This window comes from Antennarius striatus, chromosome 22, assembly GCF_040054535.1.
Source record: "Antennarius striatus isolate MH-2024 chromosome 22, ASM4005453v1, whole genome shotgun sequence".
In the NCBI taxonomy this organism is placed as follows: Eukaryota; Metazoa; Chordata; class Actinopteri; order Lophiiformes; family Antennariidae; genus Antennarius; species Antennarius striatus.
The window spans coordinates 11,636,087-11,659,552 of NC_090797.1; the positions used below are offsets into that span (position 1 = coordinate 11,636,087).

Here is a 23,466-nt window from a genome sequence, read left to right on the forward strand (position 1 = left end):
TTTATCAATCTGCTCACAGCCAGATATTCTTGATTCTCTGCTTTACATTGCGCATGTTTGTAATTCTTTATATTTCGAGTTAAACTATACGGTTGGGTCAAAGTAATGCTGCTCAGAATATTTAAAACCAAAAGTAGTTCTTACATCCTGTTTCTTTCTGGTGTGTAACTTCCTGTTGTACTGGTGAAAATACGTTTGAGAAACCTCAGCCTCTCTTTCTTCCTTTCCTGGTGTGTCATTTCAACCAGCATGGGGTGTGTGGTGGAGATGCTACTGTGGACCTGGATGATCCTGGACTCAGGGGTGTCTTCAGTCTCCCTTCCAGAAATCACTGATGTGAAGTTCATTGACGAATGTGTGAGGGAACACAACAGGGCGCGCTCTTCTGTCAGCCCAGCTGCAAGCGATATGCTGCACATGGTAGGCTGGACTGACATTTCCTGTTTTCACTAAAACTCACAGCAGTGAGTCCACTAAATAAATCGAACATGTAATGTAATAAAGTTCTGTTTCCTTCTTTCTTAGTTTAGTAGTGACCTGAACGCCTGGAAAATAAAATAAATCAGTATGTTCTTCGTAAAGTAAGTTTTATAGCAATGACTTGAGTGCTGACAAAAGGTTTGAAAGTCTAGAGTGAAGTATATAAAGAGATCCATTAGCAGTGATAAATCCAGCTTTTTTTTTTAGTGTATTTCATTACAGAAAACTGCTCTATTTCTTGTGGGGAAGTTAAGAGGAGGTGTGTTCAGTAATCCGTCCACTAAGTCACTAAATGCTGCACACTGGACCTTCAAAGGTTTACATTCTCACTCGTCTACATGAGATATCTGTCATTTGTTTCATTCCTGCTCACTTGTGTTCCAGAGTAGTAGTTGTGGTTATAGTGATGATTTCAAGATAAACTCTAATCCCGTCCAATCAAGTCTCTGCAAAATGTTATTGTCACAGAGATGAGGTGAGAGTTATTCCATATAGAGGATTTGAAAGTATTGAGTGTGTCAGATGGTCGGGGTGGATATCAGTTGTGTTGTTATTCAGCTGTGATCCTTTAGCCTGCTTTATATGTTTCATTTATATACAAGTCTGTTTTAGATCTGCAGGGTAACTTACAGTTAATAATCACCATCAGCAACACTGTGAAACCAGATAACAGATAGAATTACTTGTATTTTGAAGCTGTTTTTGATTAGAGGCCTCCGATTATGCAAATATTTGTGACAGCATATTAGTAGGACATAATGGGGTCATTAATGACTGAGCAGCCAGCTTCCCTGTTAAACTAAATGTGGATGGAATAAAACAAACAACCTTTATATTTGAAAATATGGAATACATCCTTATGGATGGCTTTTCATTGTCATGTTCTGTTCTTGTTTAGACCTGGGATAAGAACTTGGCCATCACCGCAAGAACCTGGGCAGGGAACTGTGTGTTTGAACACAACCCCTCCCTCAAAGATGTCCGTCTGCACCCCGACTTCTCCTCTGTGGGAGAAAACATCTGGACAGGATCCCCACCGTCATCATTTGATGTGACGAGAGCCATGAAAAGCTGGGTGGATGAGAAACGACACTACAGCTATGACAGTAACGTCTGCAGCGCTATCTGTGGTCACTACACACAGGTTGTGTATTTCACTCCACATGTGTGTGTGTGTGTGTGGTTTTAAATGGATCAAACTATAGACAATGTGATTTTCAGTTTAACGGCCCTTGTGCTCGTCCTCAGGTTGTGTGGGCGAGCAGCCACAAAGTTGGTTGTGCCGTACAGCTGTGCCCCAACGGCATCTCTGGCTTTTCTTCTACAGAGGGCTCCATTTTTGTTTGCAACTACGCTCCAGCGTAAGATCAATTCAAGTTTATGACCAACAATCCTTATGTTAGACTGACTTCTTTACACAGAAGCCCAGCGTCTATTGTGTGATCAAGTGGTGTGATTGAACATGATCAGTAGTTATCAAATAAAACTACATGTTGTGTGAAGCCTTTGTTTTGTAAGCATGAATTAGCATGTGGAAATTTCCATCTATTAAATCCTATAATTAGGTTAAAAAAAGAAATCAAAACCCATCTATTGATTACTGGACAACACACAATCACTGCATTAGTTAGCACCAGTGCTCTTTCTGCCACGCCCTCTTTCAGACACCTTTTATGCTTCTGAGCTGCTCCAGGTGAAGTTATGGTGTGTGTGTGTCTGTGTGTGTCATAAAACAAAAGGATTCCGTTGGTTGTCCTGCAGATGGAGTGACACGTTAGTTTTGGGTCTTTGATAAAGCAGCATTTCACAGCTCGTGTGTCAGAGGGGGAATCACAACCCGGTCTCCGGTCTGTGGTTGATAATAAAGACGCTGCTGTAATTCCTGGTTCTTTGTGCAGGGGTAACGTCAATGGATGGAGGCCCTACCAACGTGAAGGCAGGAACCGGACCTCAGACCGGGACCCAGCTCTGGCTGCCAGCGACTCAGACTATTTACCTGTGGTGGTTGTCCGTCCCATCGCCCTCCTCCTCACCTTCATCACAGCGTATGCAGTCCACCACTTCTACCCCGATGTCTTCTGCTACGAATAGACCCTCTGTCACGTGTCTGTATTTATGTTCACCTATATTAAATCATGAAAAGCCAAACCTAAAGGTGAAGCTGTAAGATGATTTTTTTTTAAAATTCTACTGCAATTGTTTGAAATAAGTTATGGATTGCTTTAGATGTGATTGGTTTAGATAGGTTACTTTAAAACATGTGTTTTGTTTTTGAATTTGTTGTTTTACGAAGCGTGTGTCTAAAGTACAAACTCATGTCTAAAAGTCAGGGTGTCATTTAAAAGGACTGTGTTGTAGTTGGAGCTGTAGTTACAGTATTCACTAAGTTTCTCCCCCCAGTCTTAGATTTCATTACTTTATCTTCAACTTTTGTTATTCAATTGCTGAAATGCATTTAAGACGTGATCCTTTAACATTTTGTCATTTTTCTTCATACTTTAATATAAAATGCAAAGTTTTGCAAATCACTTGAAAAGAATAAAGATGTCAAATCCCAGTGACTCATCTCTACAACAAGGGAACTGGAAGGTTTTTATGTTCAGAAGTAAATAAACTTGATATTAAGCAAGAAATCCTCTTTTGATTTACACTGAGTTGCCTCCTGAACACACTGCACTCTAAACACATAAATAACCACAATCATTTGAACAGTGACGCAAAAAAAAAAAAAAAGTTGGTCCACTTCATGGGACTGAGAGGTGCTGCAGTGGTACGGGTGTCCCCCCACGCAGGGAGACCTGGGTCCTGTTTGCTCACTTCATTTACTCCACATCAGGCCCCGACTCTTCTGTCCTATTTCACATTCTCTGTTCTGTCCTGCCAAAAAAAGAAAAAAAAACCAGAACGAACTAATGTCCAGACAGAGTAATAAACTTGGGAAATCAAAGCGGTTCTCCTCAGTGAAAGCATCTGTGACAGAATGCTGTGTGTCCTCCAGAGTCCTTCCTCTGTCCATCAGGACTGTCGCTTCACATTGTCCACCTGAAGGAAACCTGCTGTCAGCCTTTGGTTTTTGTCTTCTTCTTCTTATTGCTTGTGTTGTCAGTGGGAGGAGCTGGGTTCACTGGCGGAGCCCCCAGCTTCTTGGTTTTGGCTTTTTTCACTTTTTCTTTAATGGCCTCGATGTCCAGCTTTCCTTCAGAGGGAGCTGGAAAAAAGATGGCGAGTTAGAGGTGAGCTGCAAGTTACAGCGCACAGGATGAGCTCTCTGTTGGTTTCTCTTTATTCCTACCTTTAGTTGTTTTCTTCATCAACGGCTTCTCTTTAGGAGGAATAAAAGCTTTGTTTCGCTCTTCTTGCCTCTTGGTCAGTGCCTCGGCCTGCTTCACCTGAGAACGAGAAGCAATGATAGTCATAACAACCACAGGTTCTTGGAACACGATGCAGCTCCTTCTATTGGGCTGAGCTTCTGCAGATTTAGGCTGGTCATGCTATCTGACATTAGGTCATGCTAATACTGCTGCTTCTCTGATATTGGAAGGGAAAGCAGGGACTAACACGCATCAAGACTGAATTATTTTTTAAGATCCTGGTGGGAACCAAGACCACAGCCCACTAAGAAGTGAGTCCGCTCATTGCTCACCTTGATCTCCTCCATCTTCTTCCTCTTTTTCACACTTTCGCGCAGGAAGAATTCTCCTGTGGCCAGCTCTTTGTCAACCTGCAGAAGTGATGCACAGGGTTACAATCAGTGTTGAATTCAACAGTTCTGATTGTTAACACTTTTTTTTAACCAAAAATATCTTGAAAGCAGGTGCTTCTATCAAGGCTTTTTATACAATACAAGATGTGTTGAATGTGACAGAATACACGTTATCTTGACCTCATGAATTAGCAGGAAGCATTAAGGTGTGTCACTGTTTCACTCCTGACCTTGCTCTCTGGCTGGGATGGAGGGAATGGTGTGTATTCCTTCTTCACACTCTTCTTCTTTGGTTCCCTGCGCTTTGTCAGATTCTTGTGACGGAACTTGGGCAAAAAACGCTCCCAGCTCTGCACCCGCAGCTCAGGGTCTTTGGACAGTTCCTGTTTAATCATCAGAGTCTGGGGTTTTTGGCCCACAGGGAATGCAGAACCAGATGTGAGAAAGGCAAAGTAGTAGATTTTCATATTTTACAACCGTATTCAGAAAAAAACCTCTCCACACATATTAAATGCAGTCCAGATGTGTTGCTGACATTAACTTAAATGAGGCTCAGCACCACCAGATGGTGTGTTCAGTGTCCGTTCTGTAGCTGGTCTGATAATGCCTTCATTAGATGTTAATAAATGGACCCATCATTAACAGCTCATATGGACTCCTTCATGCCCTCAGATCCAGGTGAGCCAGCTTTGGCGTACAAACCCAGAGATTTATTTCAATCAGGAAATCAAGAACAAGGATGGAGAACATCTTCACTGGGCATGAATGAGTCTGTGCGTTTAGACCAGGGGTTGGCAACCCGCAGCCCTGGAGCCAAATAAAAGTCTCTAGCAGTGGGGAAACAGTTCACCACAAATGCTGGAGCTGTTAGTCATTGGAGCTCAAGCTGACTGTATTCACCAGGGATGTACAGCTGGTCCAGACAGATTTGATTTTTGTTTTTTTTGGTCAAATATGGCTCTCGAAACATTTTGGGTTGTTGACCCTTCATTTAGATCACTTGTGTCAAACTCAAGGCCCCGCGGCCAAATAAAGCCCGCCACATCATGTTGTGTGGCCCTAGAGATCATAAAAGGTCAGTGTTTAAAAATAAAATCGTCCAAAGTGTGCTTTGACCAAAACTACATTTCCCACAATGCAGTAATTAAGCCCATTTTAACTCTGACAAAAACGTTTTGAACAAAGTTAATGTCCTAACTTGTGTTTGATGTGATTTTCCTTTATTCATTGGATAGTTTGATCATTGATTAATGGAGTTCTGTGGGTTTAATAACCTGACAAATTAAAAAGATTTATGTTATAACAGAAACAAGCATTTTTTCTGTGCAAATGTAATGTTTGAATAAGTCATAAACTTGAATAAGTAATATATTCAGAGTTATTTAACATTAAGGAGTAGTTACATTTATTTTACATTACATTGATTGACATTTAGTAACTTATAAGTCACGTGTGCTGTTATGCTTGTGTGGCACCTCGGTGAAAATGAGTTTGACACCCCGGTTCAGATTGTTCTATGTTTCAGCCGTCAGCTGACCAGTCCGTTTTGTGCCAGAGCCTACCTTGATGTTGTAGATGGGATGAATATTTTTCATCGTGTCCATCACCACTTTGCGTACCTGAACAACAAAGAACAATGAAAAATCATTAAATGATTTTTTCAATTTTTCTTTTGATTTGCAATCTAAAGCTTGGTTGAGCAGTTTTTGCCTTGATTCTATATTTTGGTTTTTTTGGGAGGACTCTGCCAAAAGCTACAGCTGCTACCTGCCCGATTTCCCACAGGGACCGCTGAAGTATCATCTCAGCTCCACCCAAGCTTAATTAAACCTCTGGGGGAACTTTATGCTTCGACGTATGAAGCAGAAACAGAACAGTGAGCTTAGCTTTCAGACACGCTAGTCGTTCATGTTGGGATGTTGTTCAGTGTTAGCTCACATACAGAACACTTAACTCTGTTTTCACTGGTGGTTTCTGTTTTGTCATCACTTCCTGGATGTCAGTTACTTCACCCATACATCTCTCTAGTCCCCAGTGAACAGACAGTGGTGTTGTGGGGGCCTCACCTCTTTCAGGCCACCAAAGGGCCCAAGCGCTGACACGGTGTTGCCCTGCACCATCACATAGCAGTTGGTCAGCAACTCTAACGCCTGTGGAAAATAGACAGGACAACAGAGTTACAGACGAAGAAGAAGAAATGTACTTTATTAATCTCGCATCGAAGAAATAATTTTTTCCACTCATGTATTGTGTGTACAGGCCCCTGAACAAACACAATCACACACAAGGCGGCCTGTAAACATGCAATTTAAATACAGTGGGAGGTGGAGCGGCGGGCAGATCCAACCAGGTGCGCCCCCAAATGAGCAGCTTGTAGGGGGGGTGGCGCCTTGCTCAGAGAGGCGAGCCGACACCTCCCACTGTCAGCTCACACTCCGAGGTGACTGGATGAGAGCAGGAATTGAACCGCCAGCCCTGCTATCATTGGACGACCCGCTCCACCAACTGAGCCACTGCCCCCCCCACACATTTACCTCACATCTTTAAGGGAAATGACTGAACCCTAATGAACTCAGACATGATGTGCTTGTACTGCTCATTTAGATGTTATCAGTCTAGTTTTGGAAGTGAGCTTCCTGATATAATGGTGAGGGACTGACCTTAAGGGTAGAACCCTTGGGGCCAATCAACCGCTGTCTTCTTTTCACAAAGCGCTCCCTGTTCCTCACCAGGGTCCCAATTTTGATGATGTCACATGCAATGTCATCTTGTAATATCCGGACAGCCTGAAAAAAACAACAACAGTACAATCAGCAACTTAAATTGACTCCATTGTTGGCTACAGCTATCAATTCTCATCAAGAGACTTTCTAAAACAGCTGCCGTCCAGAGGAAACTAAGACAACAAGGTAACATCAACCAGCAGCCAATCAACCGCTACCCAACATGAAAGCAGACTCCTGGTTGTGAGCACGATGATCCTCACCTGTTCGAATGGGACGCTCCTGGCCAGCAGCTTGATGAGATCTCTGGCTCTCACAATGGCATAAGGGTCAAAGGTTTTCTTTGTGGTGGAAACTGTTATGCTTCCCTCAATCAGGTCCAGAGATGTTTTGATATGCTGACAGGAATGACATCCATTAGGTGTGGACTGAAACACTACCATCAAGATTTGACAGGTGAAAAAACAGGAACACACGTAGAAAACAGTCACGTTTTAGATCAAGATGATCAAACCATTTACAATCAGACTTCAATCTTCCCTAACATTTACCTGGAATGACAATGTTACATTTAGTTCATGTCAGTTTGTTACATATTAGAATGAACCTTTGATCCTTTTTGTGTTTCCACTGCAGAAAACACATTTGAATGGTAAGTCAGGTTGTAATAACTTATCCAACAACCAGGAAACACCAGACTGAACTTATGCAGGTCATGAGAAGCTGCAGTATTTATTAAGTGAAACACTGGAACCTACAGAAACAAGAAACACCAGAAACTTTTCTGTTTTTCAAACACAAAATCTTTAAGCACAGACTACAGAATGCTTTAGTCGCTACAGTATATCAGTATAACGAGACAGATGTGTTTGATAGATGACTGCTGCAGCAATATGATCAACTGTTAAAAAAAGACTTGAAAATATTGAAATTTTGCATCAGAGTGCAGCTAATGAAAAAAAACAAGTTCTTCTGACCAATCGGAAATATGTAGGGTATTAACTTCTTTTCAATCGGATCAGTGACCTACATACTGTGGTCGTTTTGATTCCACCCATAGCTTTTGATAATAAAAACTGGAAAATGAAAATAACTAATAATACTAAAAAGCACCGAATGGAAACAGTTAATTTTCAGTAATATTAAAAAGTGGCAAGCAACTATAATGCAATTAGGAACAAACTGGTCTGCAAAACATGTATTATAATGCAACAAAATCACAATGGTAAAATAGAAGTTTGGAATTTCAGTTCATCTATACTGAAATACATCTACTGTATATTTGAGTTCAGTAACTAGGTGTAATTCTGTGCTGGTACCAAACTGCAGGTTGGGTTTAAGATGTGAACAGCACCTGGCTGTGAACTTACTGCTTCTGCCAGGGCTTTCTCTACGAGTGGCCAACACTCTTTCAGATAAGCTTCTCTGTATTTGGGAAAGAGTGTGGCGAAGCTGCTTTCCTCCAAGAGACCACGAGGGTTGTCATCTCTAGTGAACGTGGGCTCTTTCCAACCATCAGGAACAGTCAGGAGGTCAGATTCATCCACCACTGACAGAAACATAAGAACCAGAACGTTTAGCACCTGCGGTAAACTCTGTCTCAGTTACGGCACATTCATCCATGTCCAATACACTGATGAACAGGTCTTGGAAATCCAGCACTACATCATGTTTTAGAAGCAGGTCTGGGTAAAAAAATGATTTAATGTCCACAATTTAATACTTGAACTAAAATATACTATTTGTTATCGGTTTAAATAACCTTAGAAACAGCTTCAAAAGTCTGACAAGAAAAACAAAACAAGTATTTTTTATAGGTAAGTTATCAATAACAGGCCAACATGAATTAGTTCCTGGGTAAATAACAGATGATTAAGTTTTAGTTTACAAGAGACTTCGGGGATATTCTAAATATAAATATGTGACAGGCTCAAAATGAAAAGATTATCAAGTCGAACAAATAAGAAAGTCTACAACGTTTGTCTTTTATTTTTTCGCATAGCCTCCAAAAGAAGGTAAAAACGACAGAAGACGGCTCGCATGCTAGCTTAGAGCTAATTCACGAGAGCGCCTTGATGTGTCCGTGGAAACCCTCCAATAAACAAACAGAACATTGCTCTGCGTCACAGTTGATTATCTACTGATGCTGTGTTCTCATTTATACGATGGTAAAAACCATAACAAAATCCTCACTTTTTGTCTTTTTCTCTTTTTTGCCTGTTTGCGCTTCACCCACGCCATCGACTGCCTTGGAAGACGCCATATTTGAGGAAGCGGAAGTGACGTAACATTCTTCTTCGCGGAATTTCAAGACGGAGTCGGCTTTTTTAAAAGATCATTTCAATCATGCGCGGCATTATCGCCACCTACTGTCGCATTAATTTGTTTTTACCTGTACTGTATAACCTTAATTTGGATCCTATGTTCTGTGGTAATAATGTACTTTAAAACTGAGGTTATTTTTGAAAACTATTTTCAGGTCTTTTTATTTTTTAAATTAAAATATTTTCAGGTCAGTTTCTTGAAGCTTGTCTCTCGTGAGTACTTAGGACAGATACAGGCCAGCTTGTGAAGTTAGCCAGCAGTTGAATGGAGGGGAGGAGATGGGATGTTAGCCTGTGCTGCAGTGTAGTGGAGCGTAGTGATATTGGCACAATGACGTGCCTTACAATGTGAGATTTACCTTAACCACCTGGTGGGCCTCCTGCTATCTATCATCCATCCGCCCATGCATCTTACAAATGCTTATCCGGGGCTGGGTCGCGGGGACAACAGTCTCAGGAGGGATGCCCATACTTCCCTCTCCCCAGACACCTCTTCCAGCTCCTCCGGAGGGATCCCAAGGCGTTCCCAGGCCAGACAAGAGACATAGTCCCTCCAGCATGTCCTTGGTCTTCCTCTAGGTCTCCTCCCAGTAGGACATGCCCAGGACAACTCCCCAGGGAGGCGTCCAGGAGACATCCGGAACAAACGCCAGAGCCACCACAGCTGGCTCCATCCCTGGTAACTGAGCTCCTCACCCCATCTCTAAGGGAGCGCCCAGCCACTCTATGGAGGAAACGCATTTCAGCCGCTTGTATCCGGGATCTTGTCCTTTCGGTCATGACCCAAAGCTCATGACCATAGGTGAGAGTAGGAACGTAAATTGACCGGTAAATCGAGAGCTTTGTCTTACGACTCAGCTTTTTCTTCACGACGACAGACCTATACGGCGACTGCATCACTACGGAAGCTGCACTGATCCGTCAATCTCACGTTCCATCTTTCCCTCACTGGTGAACAAGACCACAAGATACTTAAACTCCTCCTCTTGGGGCAAACATTCTACAACCAATCAACCTAATAATGTCCACATTCAGTTCCATCTGAAATGTCAACGCAAACCCAAAACCCCACTTAAAAACACTTCAGGAGAAACTCAAATCGTGATGCATAACCAGACGACAAGTGCTTTAAGATGTGTTATATACAGACCAAGTAGTGCCTGAACAATACTACCCTCTGGTGTTTTATACCATTGAGTATTAAGGTGTTGGTTGTGAAAGATAATGAAACAGCTTCAACTTTTGCTGCAAGACTAAAACATGCATTGATCTCATAAGAAGTTTACCCCCTTTTGTGGTTTTAAACTATGAGAACACATGCAGACAAAACTAAATAAAAAAGTGCATCAAAAGCATCATGAGAAGACATTTTAAAGTTAATTTACAATTTTTAAAAACTATATTGTTTAGTGTCTAGCCGACAGGCTCCAGAATTGATGACACAGCCACAGTTGGTGTTTCCATTGACTTTATTGGCGTCTTAGACGTTCATAGTAAGTCATGATGGCTTTTGCTGCTCTCATCGTCAGCGCTGTCATGACCAAAAAGCCGATGGATCCGGCCACAATAAAGACAACTGTCATGTATTCTGGCCCTGCAGAGAGACGACAGGTGTGTTGTTTTCCTCAGTGCACTCTACTAGAAACATTTCAATGTATGAAATACAAATCAAACATATTAACTAAAATATATAAAAAACATTAAACGTTAACTGGAACAGATTCTAGGCACATAGACTATAAGACACTGGAAGTGCTGGTGCAATTTCAAAATTTTCTTTGCTGGACCCTTTAAAAATGATGTGAGATGATCATGCAGTTGTGTGCTTGTTGTAGACAGAAGCTCACAGTGAGACGGGGGGTTTCGGGATGCACCCCTCTTGTGGACCACCACAGGCCCAGCAGACACAACAGCAGATCCAGTCTCCTGTTCCCCTTTCTGGTTGGCCGACCGCCGGCTGCGCCATTTACTGGTGCAACTCTATTAATAGGGATAGTAACAAGGTGAGTTTCATAATTCCTACTCCACTTTCACATCAAAACCTTCAAAATATGTTTATAGCACTATTTCAACAATAAAGGAGCCATTTGTACATGCCATGAGTGCCTCTGATATTTTAGTAACCAATCATACTTTATTTTATACATTATTTTGTACATTACATATGAAAAGCATCTTCTGTTATCTGGCCTCCTGTCTCAGACATCATTCATGCTCCTTTCTAACTCAGTTATAAATCTGTTGGCCCCTCAGGGTCTGGAACACCACCAGCCCATCTCACCTGCCCCTTCAGGAAGGTGGAGGTTGTGAATGTGTGGATCAGGTGTGATAAGACCTGGTGAAGGTTTGCAGCGGTGCTGCCGAGCATACTGAGGGTCCAATGTGGGAACCATTTCAATGTGAGGGAAATGTTAATAACATGTCTTAGATATGAAAAGAACAACAACACTTTTCATCAACAACTTCATAAAATCGTACAGGACGACAAAACAAGGATCAAATCCAGCAGCTGCTAAAATACAGAAGGTCACCAGCGACCAGCGGCATGAAGAGCTGAAAACAGGTTGGGATATCACGGCCTTGAGACGGAGAATCAGTTACCTTCACACAGTCTTCGTTGTGCCCACAGATGCTGGTCAGGCAGTGAATGTAGAAGGGCAACTTGTTGGGCATCCTGAACATCTGGATGGAAAACCTGCTGTGTTGGGCCTGACCGTTAACAGAGAGCCAGTGGAACGTGTTGTCAACGGGACAGCTGGGGACACGAGGATAACAGCTCTTATCAACTTCACTTCAAAAACTCGAGGGACAACAAATTACACACTGGACCCACTAAGGATGTAGTGTATACAAATGTCAGCATAATAAAAAATATTTGAGCCTTTAATTATTACCATCCAGAGATTGTCTGTAAAAACCTTTCCTTACATTTAAACTGTTTCTACATATTTTAAAAAAATATTTCGCTCCACTCTTTCATCCTTAGTTCGTTCATTTTTACTATTATAAAAAAAGTGGTTTTACTCTTCATCTTATTCTAAATAATAATGCCATTTCATTTTTTCATTCTTATAACTTAAGGACGTAATCTTATTGTGATGAGAAGCACAGCAAAACCTTCAACTGAAACACACCAAAAATAAAAATGTATCCATCCATCCATCTTCCACCGCTTATCCGTAGTCGGGTCACGGGGGCAGCAGCTTCAACAGGGAGCCCCAAACTTCCCTTTCCCCGGCCACATCCACCAGCTCTGACTGGGGGATCCCAAGGCGTTCCCAGGCCAGTGTTGAGATATAATCCCTCCACCTGGTCCTGGGTCTGCCCCGAGGTCTCCTCCCAGCTGGACTTGCCAGGAACACCTCCCTAGGGAGGCATTCCGGAGGTATCTGCACCAGATGCCCAAACCACCTAACTGACTCCTTTCCACGCGAAGGAGCAGCGACTCTACTCTGAACCCCTCGCGAACAGCAGTGTTTCTCACCCTATCTCTAAGGGAGACACCAGCTACCCGCCTGAGAAAGCCCATTTCAGCCGCTTGTATTCGTGATCTCGTTCTTTCGGTCATGACCCATCACTCATCACCATAGGTGAGGGTAGGAACGAAGATTGAACGGTAGATGGAGAGCTTTGCCTCTTGGCTCAGCTCCCTCTTTGTGACAACAGTGCGGTAAAGCGACTGCAATACCGCTCCTGCTGCCCCAATTCTACGTCCAATCTCACGCTCCATTGTTCCCTCACTCGTGAACAGGACCCCAAGATACTTAAACTCCTTCGCTTGTGAAAGGACCTCATTCCCCACTCGGAGAAGGCAGTCCACCGGTTTCCTACTGAGGACCATGGCCTCAGATTTGGAGGTGCTAATCCTCATCCCCGCCGCTTCACACTCGACTGCAAACCGGACCAGTGAGCGCTGCAGGTCACAAGCTGCTGACGCAAACAGGACCACATCATCTGCAAAAAGCAGCGATGCAATCCTCAGGCCACCAAACTGTAAAGCCTCCTCACCAAGACTACACCTCGATATCCTGTCAATGAAAATCACAAACAGAATTGGTGATAAAGTGTAGCCCTGGCGAAGGCCAACAGCTACTCGGAACAAGTCCGACTTACTGCCAAGAACCCGAAAGCAGCTCTCACTTTGGGCGTACAGGGATTGGATAGCCCTGAGGAGAGGCCCCCTCACCCCATACTCCCGCAGTACTTCCCACAGTATATCCCTGCGGACTCGATCATACGCCTTCTCCAAGTCTACAAAACACATGTAGACTGGATGGGCAACTCCCAAGCCCCCTCTAGGATCCCTGTGAGAGTAAAAAGCTGGTCCGTTGTTCCACGACCAGGACGGAACCCACATTGTTCCTCCTCAATCTGAGGCTCGACAACCGGCCGGACCCTCCTTTCCAGCACCTTGGAGTAAACTTTCCCAGGGAGGCTGAGGAGTGTGATGCCCCTGTAGTTGGCACACACCCTCTGGTCCCCCTTTTTAAAAAGAGGAACCACCACCCCAGTCTGCCACTCTTTCGGCACTGTCCCAGACTTCCACGCAATGTTAAAGAGGCGTATCATCCATGACAGCCCCTCAACACCCAGAGCTTTCAGCATTTCCGGGCGAATCTCATCAACACCCTGGGCTTTGCCACCGTGAAGTTGTTTAACTACCTCGATGACTTCGCCCCAAGCGGTTGACTCAGATCCCCCATCATCCTCCAGCTCTGCCTCTGCAACAGAGGACAGGTCAGTTGGGTTCGTTGGATTCAGGAGTTCCTCAAAGTGTTCCTTCCACCAACCGACAACCTCCTCAGTCGAAGTCAACAGTGTCCCATCTTTGCTGTATACAGCTTGGATGGTCCCCCGTTTCCCCCTCCTGAGGTGTCGGACAGTCCTCCAGAACAACTTTGGTGCCGTCCGATAGTCCTTCTCCATGGCCTCTCCAAACTCCTCCCACACCCCTCTGTTTTGCCTCCATCACAGCGGAGGCTGCAGTCCTTCTGGGCTGTCGGTACCCTGCAACTGCTTCAGGAGTCCCCAGGGACAACATGCCCCTGAAGGCCTCCCTTCTTCAGTCGGACGGCTTCCCTGAGCACCGGGGTCCACCACGGTGTTCAAGGGTTACCGCCCCTTGAGGCAACCAAGACCTTGAGACCACAGCTCTCAGCTGCAGCTTCAGCAATGGAAGCTTTGAACATCGACCATTCAGGTTCAATGACCCCAGCCTCCACAGGGATGCACGAGAAGCTCCTTCGGAAGTGTGAATTGAGGTCCTCGCAGACAGAGTCCTCCTCCAGACGTTCCCAGTTCACCCGCACTACTCGTTTGGGCTTACCAGGTCTATACAAAGGTTTCCTCCGCCAACTCAACACCAGGTGGTGATCAGTTGACAGCTCTGCCCCTCTCTTCACCCGAGTGTCCAACACACAGTCGAAGGTCAGATGATACGATCACAAGATCAATCATTGACCTCCGACCCAGGGTGCTCTGGTACCAGGTACACTTGTGAGCATCCTTGGGTTTGAACATGGTGTTAGTTATGAGCAATCCGTGACTAGCACAGAAGTCCAACAACATAACACCGCTCGGGTTTAGATCAGGGAGGCCATTCCTCCCAATCACGCCCCTCCAAGTGTCTCCATCATTGCCGATGTGTGCATTGAAGTCCCCCAGGAGAACAATGGAGTCCCCTGCAGGGATCCTTTCAAGGACCCCATTTAGGGATCCCAACTAGGCCGAATACTCTGAACTGATATTTGGTGCGTATGCACAAATGTCAGAACCCCCCCCCCCCCCCCCCCCACAGCCTTAAGGCGCAGGGAAGCGACATGACAAAATATATCCTATATTAAACCAGTGGTGGTCTGGAGGTAAGGCTTTGCTATATATGACAAATGACTGCACCACCTACCCATCCTGCAGCAGAACACCCTGGACTGTGTCCTGTGGGTCAATACTCTCAGTTGCCCAGCATGACTCCACTCGCAGGAGCACATCTGACGCAAAGGAGTTGTTGGTCAGCAGAGCCACCTGTAGGAACAGGGTGTCCTCAGGCTCCAGAGACACTCCGTGGCTGTAGCTGTGGGTGTAGGACAGGTTGGTGAACAGGAACATGGTCAGGCCCAGCTGCAGGGAGGAGCTGACCTCCATCAGGGAGAGAGTGGTGAGCCTACAGACAGAGAGCAGTGGCTCAGTGAGTCCATCGTTCGGACATTAGCCACGCTATAGTTTGAGGGGAGATGAGAAGAACAACATATGGAGACATCTCACCACGTCATATCCACACTGACTGACGTGTTGCGGACGTAATGTCGGGGGTAGACACACTTCCAGACCACCTTAAGATCTCTCCGGCTGATGGTCTGCTCTTCGTTCAACGTCACTGAGAGTGTGTTTCGGAACTCGATGTGGGTCTTCGTCACCTGGACAACCACATACACACATGTAGTCACTCTTTCATTGGTTGAATGGAGGCCTCTAAGAAACAAACTGTTACAGCACAGTGTTTCTCTACTTTGTGGCCTTGTCGTATAGCCTGCTGTACAGAAGCCTACATCTACTACTAATGATGGGCAGTGGAGTCTGCAGCCAAGATAGAGGTGCAATCCTATTTAATGGAAGATAAACCCTTATTACATTAGAACACACAGAAAATCTTGTACCGAGTTATTTCTGAACATTCCTCCCTCTAACCTATGTACAAGGGAAACACATGAGAAGCTAGAAGAGACTGCATAGATCAAATATTATCTGAAGGTTTATTTTGAGGTTTACTCACATTATAGACACACTGCGATTATTAGAAACATAACTGCCATCCAATAAGCTGAAATCAGGATTTCAGTATTAAAGGGGGTACATTTCTCTTTATCTAGAGGTTTCTTCAGGCCATTTGTTTCTGTAAATGTTGTCTAGCTTTTGTATAATCCGTATAACAGACAAACATGCAGCAGAAGACAAACTAGTGAAACCTTCGGTGTGCTTTGTGGAGGTAAGAATACTTAAAGGATAAATTACAAATGGCGTATGATAAAGAATTGACTAGCATCGGCCTCTTTGTTTTTGTCATGGGATACTTCAGCGTACATAAATCTATTAACTACAGAGAGGTGAAGGTCATTCTATTCCCATTATAAATAATGTATGTATTAAAAGCTGTGAGGCACATAATTCGGCACACTGATATGAAGCCATTGACCAAAGGACCAGCAAGTGTCAGCTGGTTGTTGTTACTTTTCTTTAGTGCCCTCTAGTGTCTGGTTATGGGGAGAAAAAGAAAGCACCCAGCTGTTAAAAGTCACTCACATGCCTCTCAGTTCCACATTCAGAAGCTTTTCGCGATGCACGGAAGTAGTAGAAAACATCGCTGTCATGCACAGAGCACTTCCCGTCGTTCAGCCTCACATCAAACTTCCCTTCCATTAAAGAGGCCAGGTAAGGTTTTGCAATCCCGCCAGTCAGCAGTTTATCCAGACACAGACTGAAGAGGCCGTTTTCTGTTTCAGAACAAGGGATGGAGTCACGCCTGTGCAGACTGAATAACAGGTAAGAATACTGACACCAGATGCTTGAGGAAAATAGTCTGAACCCTTTCCTCACTTATCCTGCCTGCAGGGCGTGATAATTCATGTCACTCTACAGACGAGGGCTTACCACAGGCATGGTAAACATCCCTTCTGCCATTGAGCATGAGACCATCTTCCTGGCTGCTGCCCGTGAGACTCCGCTAGCTAACATATTGTGAGATGTACCCCCTCAGATTTACCCTCCATCTCCTTCTCAGTTTCCTTCTCTATACCAAAAGAAAACCAGAGCTGGATGACAAATTCAAGGTGTCTTTCAATGTAACTTCAAAAACATTATTTTGCTTATTATTTTAAGTAAAGGAAACTACTTTCGATGACTGTCTTGATTGGTACAGGGAGAATTGGGGAAATCAAATATAGGGCAGCAGTCGCAGATGGCTGTCCAAGAGGAAAGGGTTAAGGTGACTGACAAAGACCTCACCTCATTTCATTAGAAAGTCAAACATGAGATCAGGTGTCTTAATTGTTAAACGTTTAAATGAAAAACATGTAAATCAACACTGCTTGGCAGAACTGGTCATTAAACATTAAAATGGGCCTGGCTAGAGGCAACATTTTCTTTGTTGGACCAGATATGTTACCATTGCAAACTGGACGTGAAGCTGCTGGAGACTCAATGATTGAGCTCACGTCGTAGTAGCCATGTTGGCACACACACAGGTAGGAACCCAGACTGTTGATGCACAGAGAATTACGGGGACACAAAGGTTGCTGGGGAGACGTGCATAAATCTGGACCTGTCAACCCAAGAACATTAGATGAAGTCCACAAACAGGAGAGTCTTGGTTCAGAAGACTTCAGACAGAACAAGTTTCACCTTCACTCACCATTCCAGTGAATAACCCTATCCGTAACAAACACATCGGTGGCATTGAGGGAGCGGATGTAGTCCAGCTGATCTTCAGCAGGCAGTGGCACACCCTCAGTTTGGGATGCGTCAAATGACATGAAGAGAATCTCTGTTTTGTCTGGTTCATCTGCAGGCACGAGGGAGGTCACCTCGATGCGGACTGGTGGACCAAACCCTTCCAACAGATCCTGGAGCTGAAGAAAACAAGATGAACTGCTTCAATTTATATTTTTGAGAAAAACCATGAATGAAGCTCGAAATCCTTTCAATACCCTGACTCATACAATATCTTAACACATGCTATTAGTTAAACGCTAATTTTTGCATGCCAAAATGCCCAATTTAAGCAAATATAAGGTTCACAATTTTTCTCCTACTTTGTCTTTGACAATCTTCTCCAGTACAGCTCTTGGTTCCGACAGCTCATCCTGCAGGTCCTCAGGCAGTGACCAGGGAACAACCAATGTGAGTCCCAGACTTGAAATGTCAAAAAACAGCTCTAGAGTGGACATACAACAGGATGGCTTCATCATCAATTAGAAATACCCAAATAATCACATATAATCTGTGAACAAAGGAAAAAAAAATTGCACTTAAATTTCATATTTCTTAAATAGTTATTCCTGCCACTCTAAGTCACAGTAACAGGATGCTGTTGCACTAAATGTCCAGAGGACTGTCATTTACAAAAGTCAGGCTGACCATTCTCTTGACCAGTTTCAGCAGCCCTCCCAAAGAACTTCAGGGATGAATTGGTTGCCTCAAAACACATATGTGAGCGTTGTGATGTCCACTGTCCACCACACTCCTCCCACACATCCAGGACATAGGTCTTCCCATCCTCCAGCCCCGGTAGGTACAGCTCTGGGTCTGTCACGCGGCTTCTCTGGAACTGTCTGCCATTCTCCAGAGACAGTTCATATAAGAAGGCCATTGCTGGGTGGTGTGTGTTGCTAGGCAGCCACAAGGCGGTGGAATCATTAGAGCGGTACCTGAGCTCAGACACACCATGAGGTCCTGAGTACACACAGCATGAATGCAGACATGAATCTCAGATCATGCACAGACAGACATTTCTGCTCCAGTCCATTCTACTTCATTAATAAACTCAACACTTTCTACATCTCTCCATCTATCTTCTGTAGCAGCAGTAGGGTTACCTATTTCATTATGAAGATTGTATCAATGTAAAAAATGCACTTTTGGTATATTTCATATCAATGACTTCTCCATAGTGACATTGACTTTCCTTATAGATCTAAACCACCAACATCTCTTGGAGTACACCGCATGACTCAGAGGCCTCACAGTTCTTTGGTAACATTTAGAAACAGTAATGACATCAATGTCAACCATTCTGTCCTCACATTCCGTTACCTGTGTGTGCTGTGATAGTCTTGACACTCATAATCACACTGTCTCCACACAAGGCTTCCACCCTGGCCTGGTAAGGTCGGCAAGGCAACAGCCCCTGCACAGTGTAGTTTGTGAGGAGTGTGGTACCCTGCAGCGCCCCCTCATGGTATAATCTGAACATGGAGATAGACGAGGTGGTCTTCGTGTCCCAGCTCAGGGTGTAGTTGTTGGGGCCAAATGATGTCTGACACAAGGCCTCAATGCTGGAGTGAGCTGAGGAGCAGAGAGGGGATTGATTATGTCGGTCTTTTCTACACATTAATAGCTGGTTTCATTTTCTATGTCACTGACTAAACTCAGTGGAATTCATCAATAAAATAAATCAATAAAAACTACTGAATGAGTTCCAACTCAATCCAGTGGTGTTTATTGGTTAAAATGGATAAACATGTTCATGAAGACAGTTTTTGAACTCGTGCAGAATTGACCTGAGTTTCCATCAGTCGTGACCATTCTGCTATAGCGGGAGTCTGTTCCTGCCTGACAAAACGTCTGAAGGCCAAACTTCACCCTACTGCAGGGCTGCAGCTCTGAAAGGACAAAAGTCAAGTCTTCCCCTGTGTGCCACAAGGGCACCTCCTCTGTGATGTGGTCGGTTCCATTAAGATAGAAAGCTGTGAGGAGGAACATGGAGAACCTGCAGTTCTCTGGACAATCCCAGGCCAAAAATATGCTGCTGCTGTTCCATGACGTCACCCTAAAGTTCAGGGGAATGTCTGGATCTGGTGGAAAAAGGAAAAACATTGAATAGCTTTCAACTAACCATCACCACTCCTCTGTACAGGCTCAGTGTAACCCTTCTTGTATTGGGGGTGATGAAGGATGATTCTCTAAAAAAACCTGGATAAACGATGCTAAAATATCTAGAAAATAAAGCTAGATTTAACTGACATATATTAACATTTTCAAACTGGCCCCATTTTGCTGGTCAACATTTATTCCATACCAGTAATAGCAGAGAGGCAGGTGAGGGAGTGACCGGCTGCCATCTCCACACAGGCCACATATGGGCTGCAGGGATCCAGAGCTGTGAAGTTGTAATGGCTGTTGGTCGTCGTGTTCCTGCTCACACGCAGGTATGCGTGTTGTATGGTGTTATACAGGGTGGTGGTGTGGCTGCTGATGCCCACAGCTGAGGGCACCCAGGAGATCAAAAGCATGGAGGTAGAGCTGGACTGGAGTTTGACGGGAAGACGCGTCGTGTGGCCTAGGATGAGACCCGATTTGAAGTTCAGTCATAAAGTGTATTCCAAAAACCATAACTAGTAACTGAGGGCATTATGAAAGCATAAATTATAAATTAAACAGACCAGCATTGTATCTTTTAATGTCATGAAACAGAAGAGGAAAAACTCTTCGTTTAGAATGATTAGTGATTCATTATCATTTCTCAGATAGACAACATCTAAATTTATTTCTCATCTGAACTGTCCATTTTTGCTCATGTAGACACAAATTTTGTTGCTTAGACTAAACAGAGATTGAATGTTAAAATAACTATATAGATACCACTGATTTGATTCCATTACTTTTTTATGCATATGCTGGTGTTCTGATGCCAGTGGCATTTCAACGAGTCTGGGGCACCTCACGGGTCCTTGCAGGAAGGAGAGTAATTTATTTTCACTGCAATTCAATCCCAAAGCAACGCAGGGACAGCTATTAATCATGTAGTAGTACAATTCAAATCAGGTTCAGCATGAGGCACAAAAATGAATCAACCTAGTTTCAGGAAAGGGACCTCCACCTGATAAACACTGGTGTGTTTGATGTTTTATAGTAAGATTTTTTATCAGTTTTTTCAGCATCAGAAAACATTGAACTGTCACACCCTTTATCTCTATATACAGCAGGAATCACCTGATTGTCACCACTACACAATAACAGCTATAGTAATTGAATTACAGATGATCTTAATTTACATTTAACAAGCCACATTAGATGATATTCAAGTATCTTAACATTAAGACCAGAGACAATGACAACATAAGCCATCAGACACCCCAGGATTAAATCTAAATCAGAAATCCAAACCAGGTCATGGAAACAGTGGCGAGGAAAATTATCTGTCACAGATCAATTGTCGGGTCTGTGGTTCCCCGACAACCGGGGTTATGGGATAGGGTAGCCTAGGCTCCTTATCTATTTGTAGCCTACTTAGTCATTTTGATAGTAGCCTAATATAGCCAATATACAATGACAGCCTCCATATAAGGCTTATAATTTTGCGTCCCAAGGAAGATTTGGGGTTTTTTTGGTTCAATATGGCTCTTTGGACATTTTGGGTTACCGATCCCTGCCCTATGCCAACAACAACAGCACTTGGAGTGCAAACCGCCATCAAGGTCAATAATTCTGTTGGATAGGGGCATAAAAAGGATGCAGATGATCTCACCAACTGCAAGGAAGATGTTTTCATTCTGGTAGAAAAATGATGTTCCATTTTCACAGGTAAACACCTCAGTGGGACTCATCATCTCCAGGAAAGCCTGAAGAAAGACTGATGCATTGTTGAAAAAGCCTGAAAACACTAACATGACCATGAATCTCTATTAAATTATAGCTTGAAAAGTGTTCCGTTTATACCTTTGTGGCGTTCGTTGGCTGCTGCAGAGGTCTCTGCAGGCCTCTGATCCGGATGGTATTTGTACCTTTGGTTATCACATTCAAGATAACATTTAATATCTATCAGTTCATAATTTATTTTTTAAAAAACCCATAAAAGATGCTTACTTGGGGTAATTCTGAAGTGCCATTCTTGAGTAGAGCCTTTGTACAGAAAGGTTAGCTTGTTTTCTACATCTGGGGACACGGTCAGGGAGGAAACTTTACCCTCCTCTCTGATGTCTTTTAGAGCTGTATCGTTGAGCCACAGGTTTCCACTTTGCCCAAAAAGACATAATAAAATTTGGACACAAATCTTTCTTTCAGAGGTAATTTCAAATCTACGGACAACTAAAATATAATTTCCTTCTCTGATCCTCTAGACTGAGCCGTTTTTCATCATTATTTAGTTTTAATGTCAAGGAACAAACAACCATTGGAGCCATCAGCTCTTGTGTGATTTAATTTTTGCAAACACCTCATGAATAGTATATTTTCAAAATATACAAATATATACTGTATATATATTAGTATAAACACACATGTATGTATATATATGTATATATATATGTGTATACACTAATATTTATATATTAGTATATTTGGTATACATACCAGATACCAATCATTTCACACTCTAAGTCTTTTTAGTAAATGAGTATTTAATCTTAGAGCAAAAACAGGAATTGCTACCAGAATGAAACAATCTTTAAAAGTTCTGCAGATTAATTTTGTTTTTCTTGGTTTCACCTTTCCAGAGAATCTCCTTTGGTCATCCAGCATATGGAGAAGAAAATATAGTCACCATATCCTAAAACAATAACCAGTGATTATCTGTATGATGCGGAAAATAAATGATAGTGTAACATAGATGTGTCGGTGCACTGTGCTGCTCACCAAACGGTATGATTTGGGCTACAGAGAAAACGATAAAGAAAAACTGTAAGGAGTTCCTGAAAAAAATAAATCAACAATATAAAAGGTTAGTCTGCAAGAGTGATCTGACAAATGAAAGTAATAGTAAACTCTTCTTACATTTTCTTGTAATTCCAGCAAGAAGCTCGTCTCTAGTCCAGTGAAGTGGAAGCACGGCTGGAAACACACACTCCTAATGAGGGTCAGGTGTGTGTGTGCTGCCTTCATGTACCTGTGAACACCATAGGAATTCTTCATTTTAACACGTGAAATTTCGTTATTTTATCCCGTAATCTAACACACAGGATAAAGGAGGGCTGCTAAACATGACAGAATGATAATCACATAATATACATTTAATTAATAGAGCGTTTTTTAAAACCATGATGCTAAACCGGTGGTTGCTGTACCCCCACATTACCCCCATAATCCTGATACAATATTCAGGTAGATAGATAGATAGATACTTTATTAATCTCGGAGGAAATTGTATTCATCCATCCATCCATCCATGTATTCATTCATCTTCCTATCTGCTTCTTCCACTTTCGCAGACAAGGGGGAGGCTGGAGCCTATCCCATTGGACATATGGTTGAGAAATGGGGGGACACTCCAGACACTGCTCCAGTGCACCGTGGATCCACAAAAAAGACAGACAACCACTCACGTATACATTCACACCTATGGGCAATTTGGAACCAACCAATCCACTTAAGTTGCATGTTTTTGGCAGTAGGGGGAAGCCGGAGAACCCAGAGAGAATCCATGCAGAAACAGGGAGAACGTACGAACAGGACATGGACCCAGAACTTGCTGTGAGGCGACAGCGCTACCCTCTGTGCCCCCATGCTGACCTGTAGAATTTTAAAAACT

At 43.4% G+C, this 23,466-nt stretch overlaps 3 protein-coding genes across 3 annotated transcripts; 1 reads left to right on the forward strand and 2 right to left on the reverse strand.

The window, feature by feature from the left end:
* Positions 1-125: 125 nt before the first annotated feature.
* Positions 126-2,914, forward strand: glipr1a (GLI pathogenesis-related 1a). The gene is made up of 4 exons (XM_068307224.1): positions 126-420; positions 1,379-1,624; positions 1,729-1,841; positions 2,379-2,914. Exons 1-4 carry the CDS (start codon positions 250-252, stop codon positions 2,569-2,571), a joined length of 723 nt encoding a protein of 240 aa, XP_068163325.1. The 5' UTR covers positions 126-249; the 3' UTR covers positions 2,572-2,914.
* Positions 2,915-3,059: 145 nt separating this feature from the next.
* krr1 (KRR1 small subunit processome component homolog) lies at positions 3,060-9,175 on the reverse strand. Its single transcript, XM_068307223.1, has 10 exons — positions 9,100-9,175; positions 8,277-8,455; positions 7,170-7,304; positions 6,844-6,969; positions 6,250-6,333; positions 5,746-5,802; positions 4,414-4,584; positions 4,124-4,201; positions 3,773-3,869; positions 3,060-3,688 (listed from the first exon to the last, which is right to left on the reverse strand). Exons 1-10 carry the CDS (start codon positions 9,167-9,169, stop codon positions 3,540-3,542), a joined length of 1,146 nt encoding a protein of 381 aa, XP_068163324.1. The 5' UTR covers positions 9,170-9,175; the 3' UTR covers positions 3,060-3,539.
* A 1,512-nt stretch (positions 9,176-10,687) lies between these two features.
* Positions 10,688-22,453, reverse strand: LOC137589655 (uncharacterized). The gene is made up of 17 exons (XM_068307518.1): positions 22,428-22,453; positions 21,807-21,955; positions 21,660-21,724; positions 21,469-21,562; positions 20,020-20,280; positions 19,502-19,795; positions 19,035-19,286; positions 18,360-18,674; positions 18,035-18,156; positions 17,635-17,851; positions 17,389-17,544; positions 16,527-16,717; positions 15,492-15,643; positions 15,133-15,390; positions 11,832-11,985; positions 11,078-11,210; positions 10,688-10,824 (listed from the first exon to the last, which is right to left on the reverse strand). The coding sequence occupies exons 1-17, from the start codon at positions 22,451-22,453 to the stop codon at positions 10,700-10,702; spliced, it is 2,964 nt and encodes a 987-aa protein (XP_068163619.1). The 3' UTR covers positions 10,688-10,699.
* Positions 22,454-23,466: the final 1,013 nt, after the last annotated feature.

Bases quoted from the DNA above. Each gene is read 5' to 3' on its own strand.
- krr1 (XM_068307223.1), bottom strand. From the start codon at position 9,169: ATGGCGTCTTCCAAGGCAGTCGATGGCGTGGGTGAAGCGCAAACAGGC. The intron at 6,334-6,843 runs GTCAGTCCCTCA...TATTTTCCACAG, and splicing joins CCAAGGGTTCTACCCTTAAG to GCGTTAGAGTTGCTGACCAA. The intron at 4,202-4,413 runs GTCAGGAGTGAA...TCACTTCTGCAG, and splicing joins CATCCCAGCCAGAGAGCAAG to GTTGACAAAGAGCTGGCCAC.
- LOC137589655 (XM_068307518.1), bottom strand. From the start codon at position 22,453: ATGACCAAAGGAGATTCTCTGGAAAG. The intron at 18,675-19,034 runs GTAACGGAATGT...GTGTGTACTCAG, and splicing joins GACTATCACAGCACACACAG to GACCTCATGGTGTGTCTGAG. The intron at 11,211-11,831 runs GTAACTGATTCT...CCCTATTAATAG, and splicing joins ACAACGAAGACTGTGTGAAG to AGTTGCACCAGTAAATGGCG.
- glipr1a (XM_068307224.1), top strand. From the start codon at position 250: ATGGGGTGTGTGGTGGAGATGCTACTGTGGACCTGGATGATCCTGGAC. The intron at 421-1,378 runs GTAGGCTGGACT...GTTCTTGTTTAG, and splicing joins CAAGCGATATGCTGCACATG to ACCTGGGATAAGAACTTGGC. The intron at 1,842-2,378 runs GTAAGATCAATT...TTCTTTGTGCAG, and splicing joins GTTTGCAACTACGCTCCAGC to GGGTAACGTCAATGGATGGA.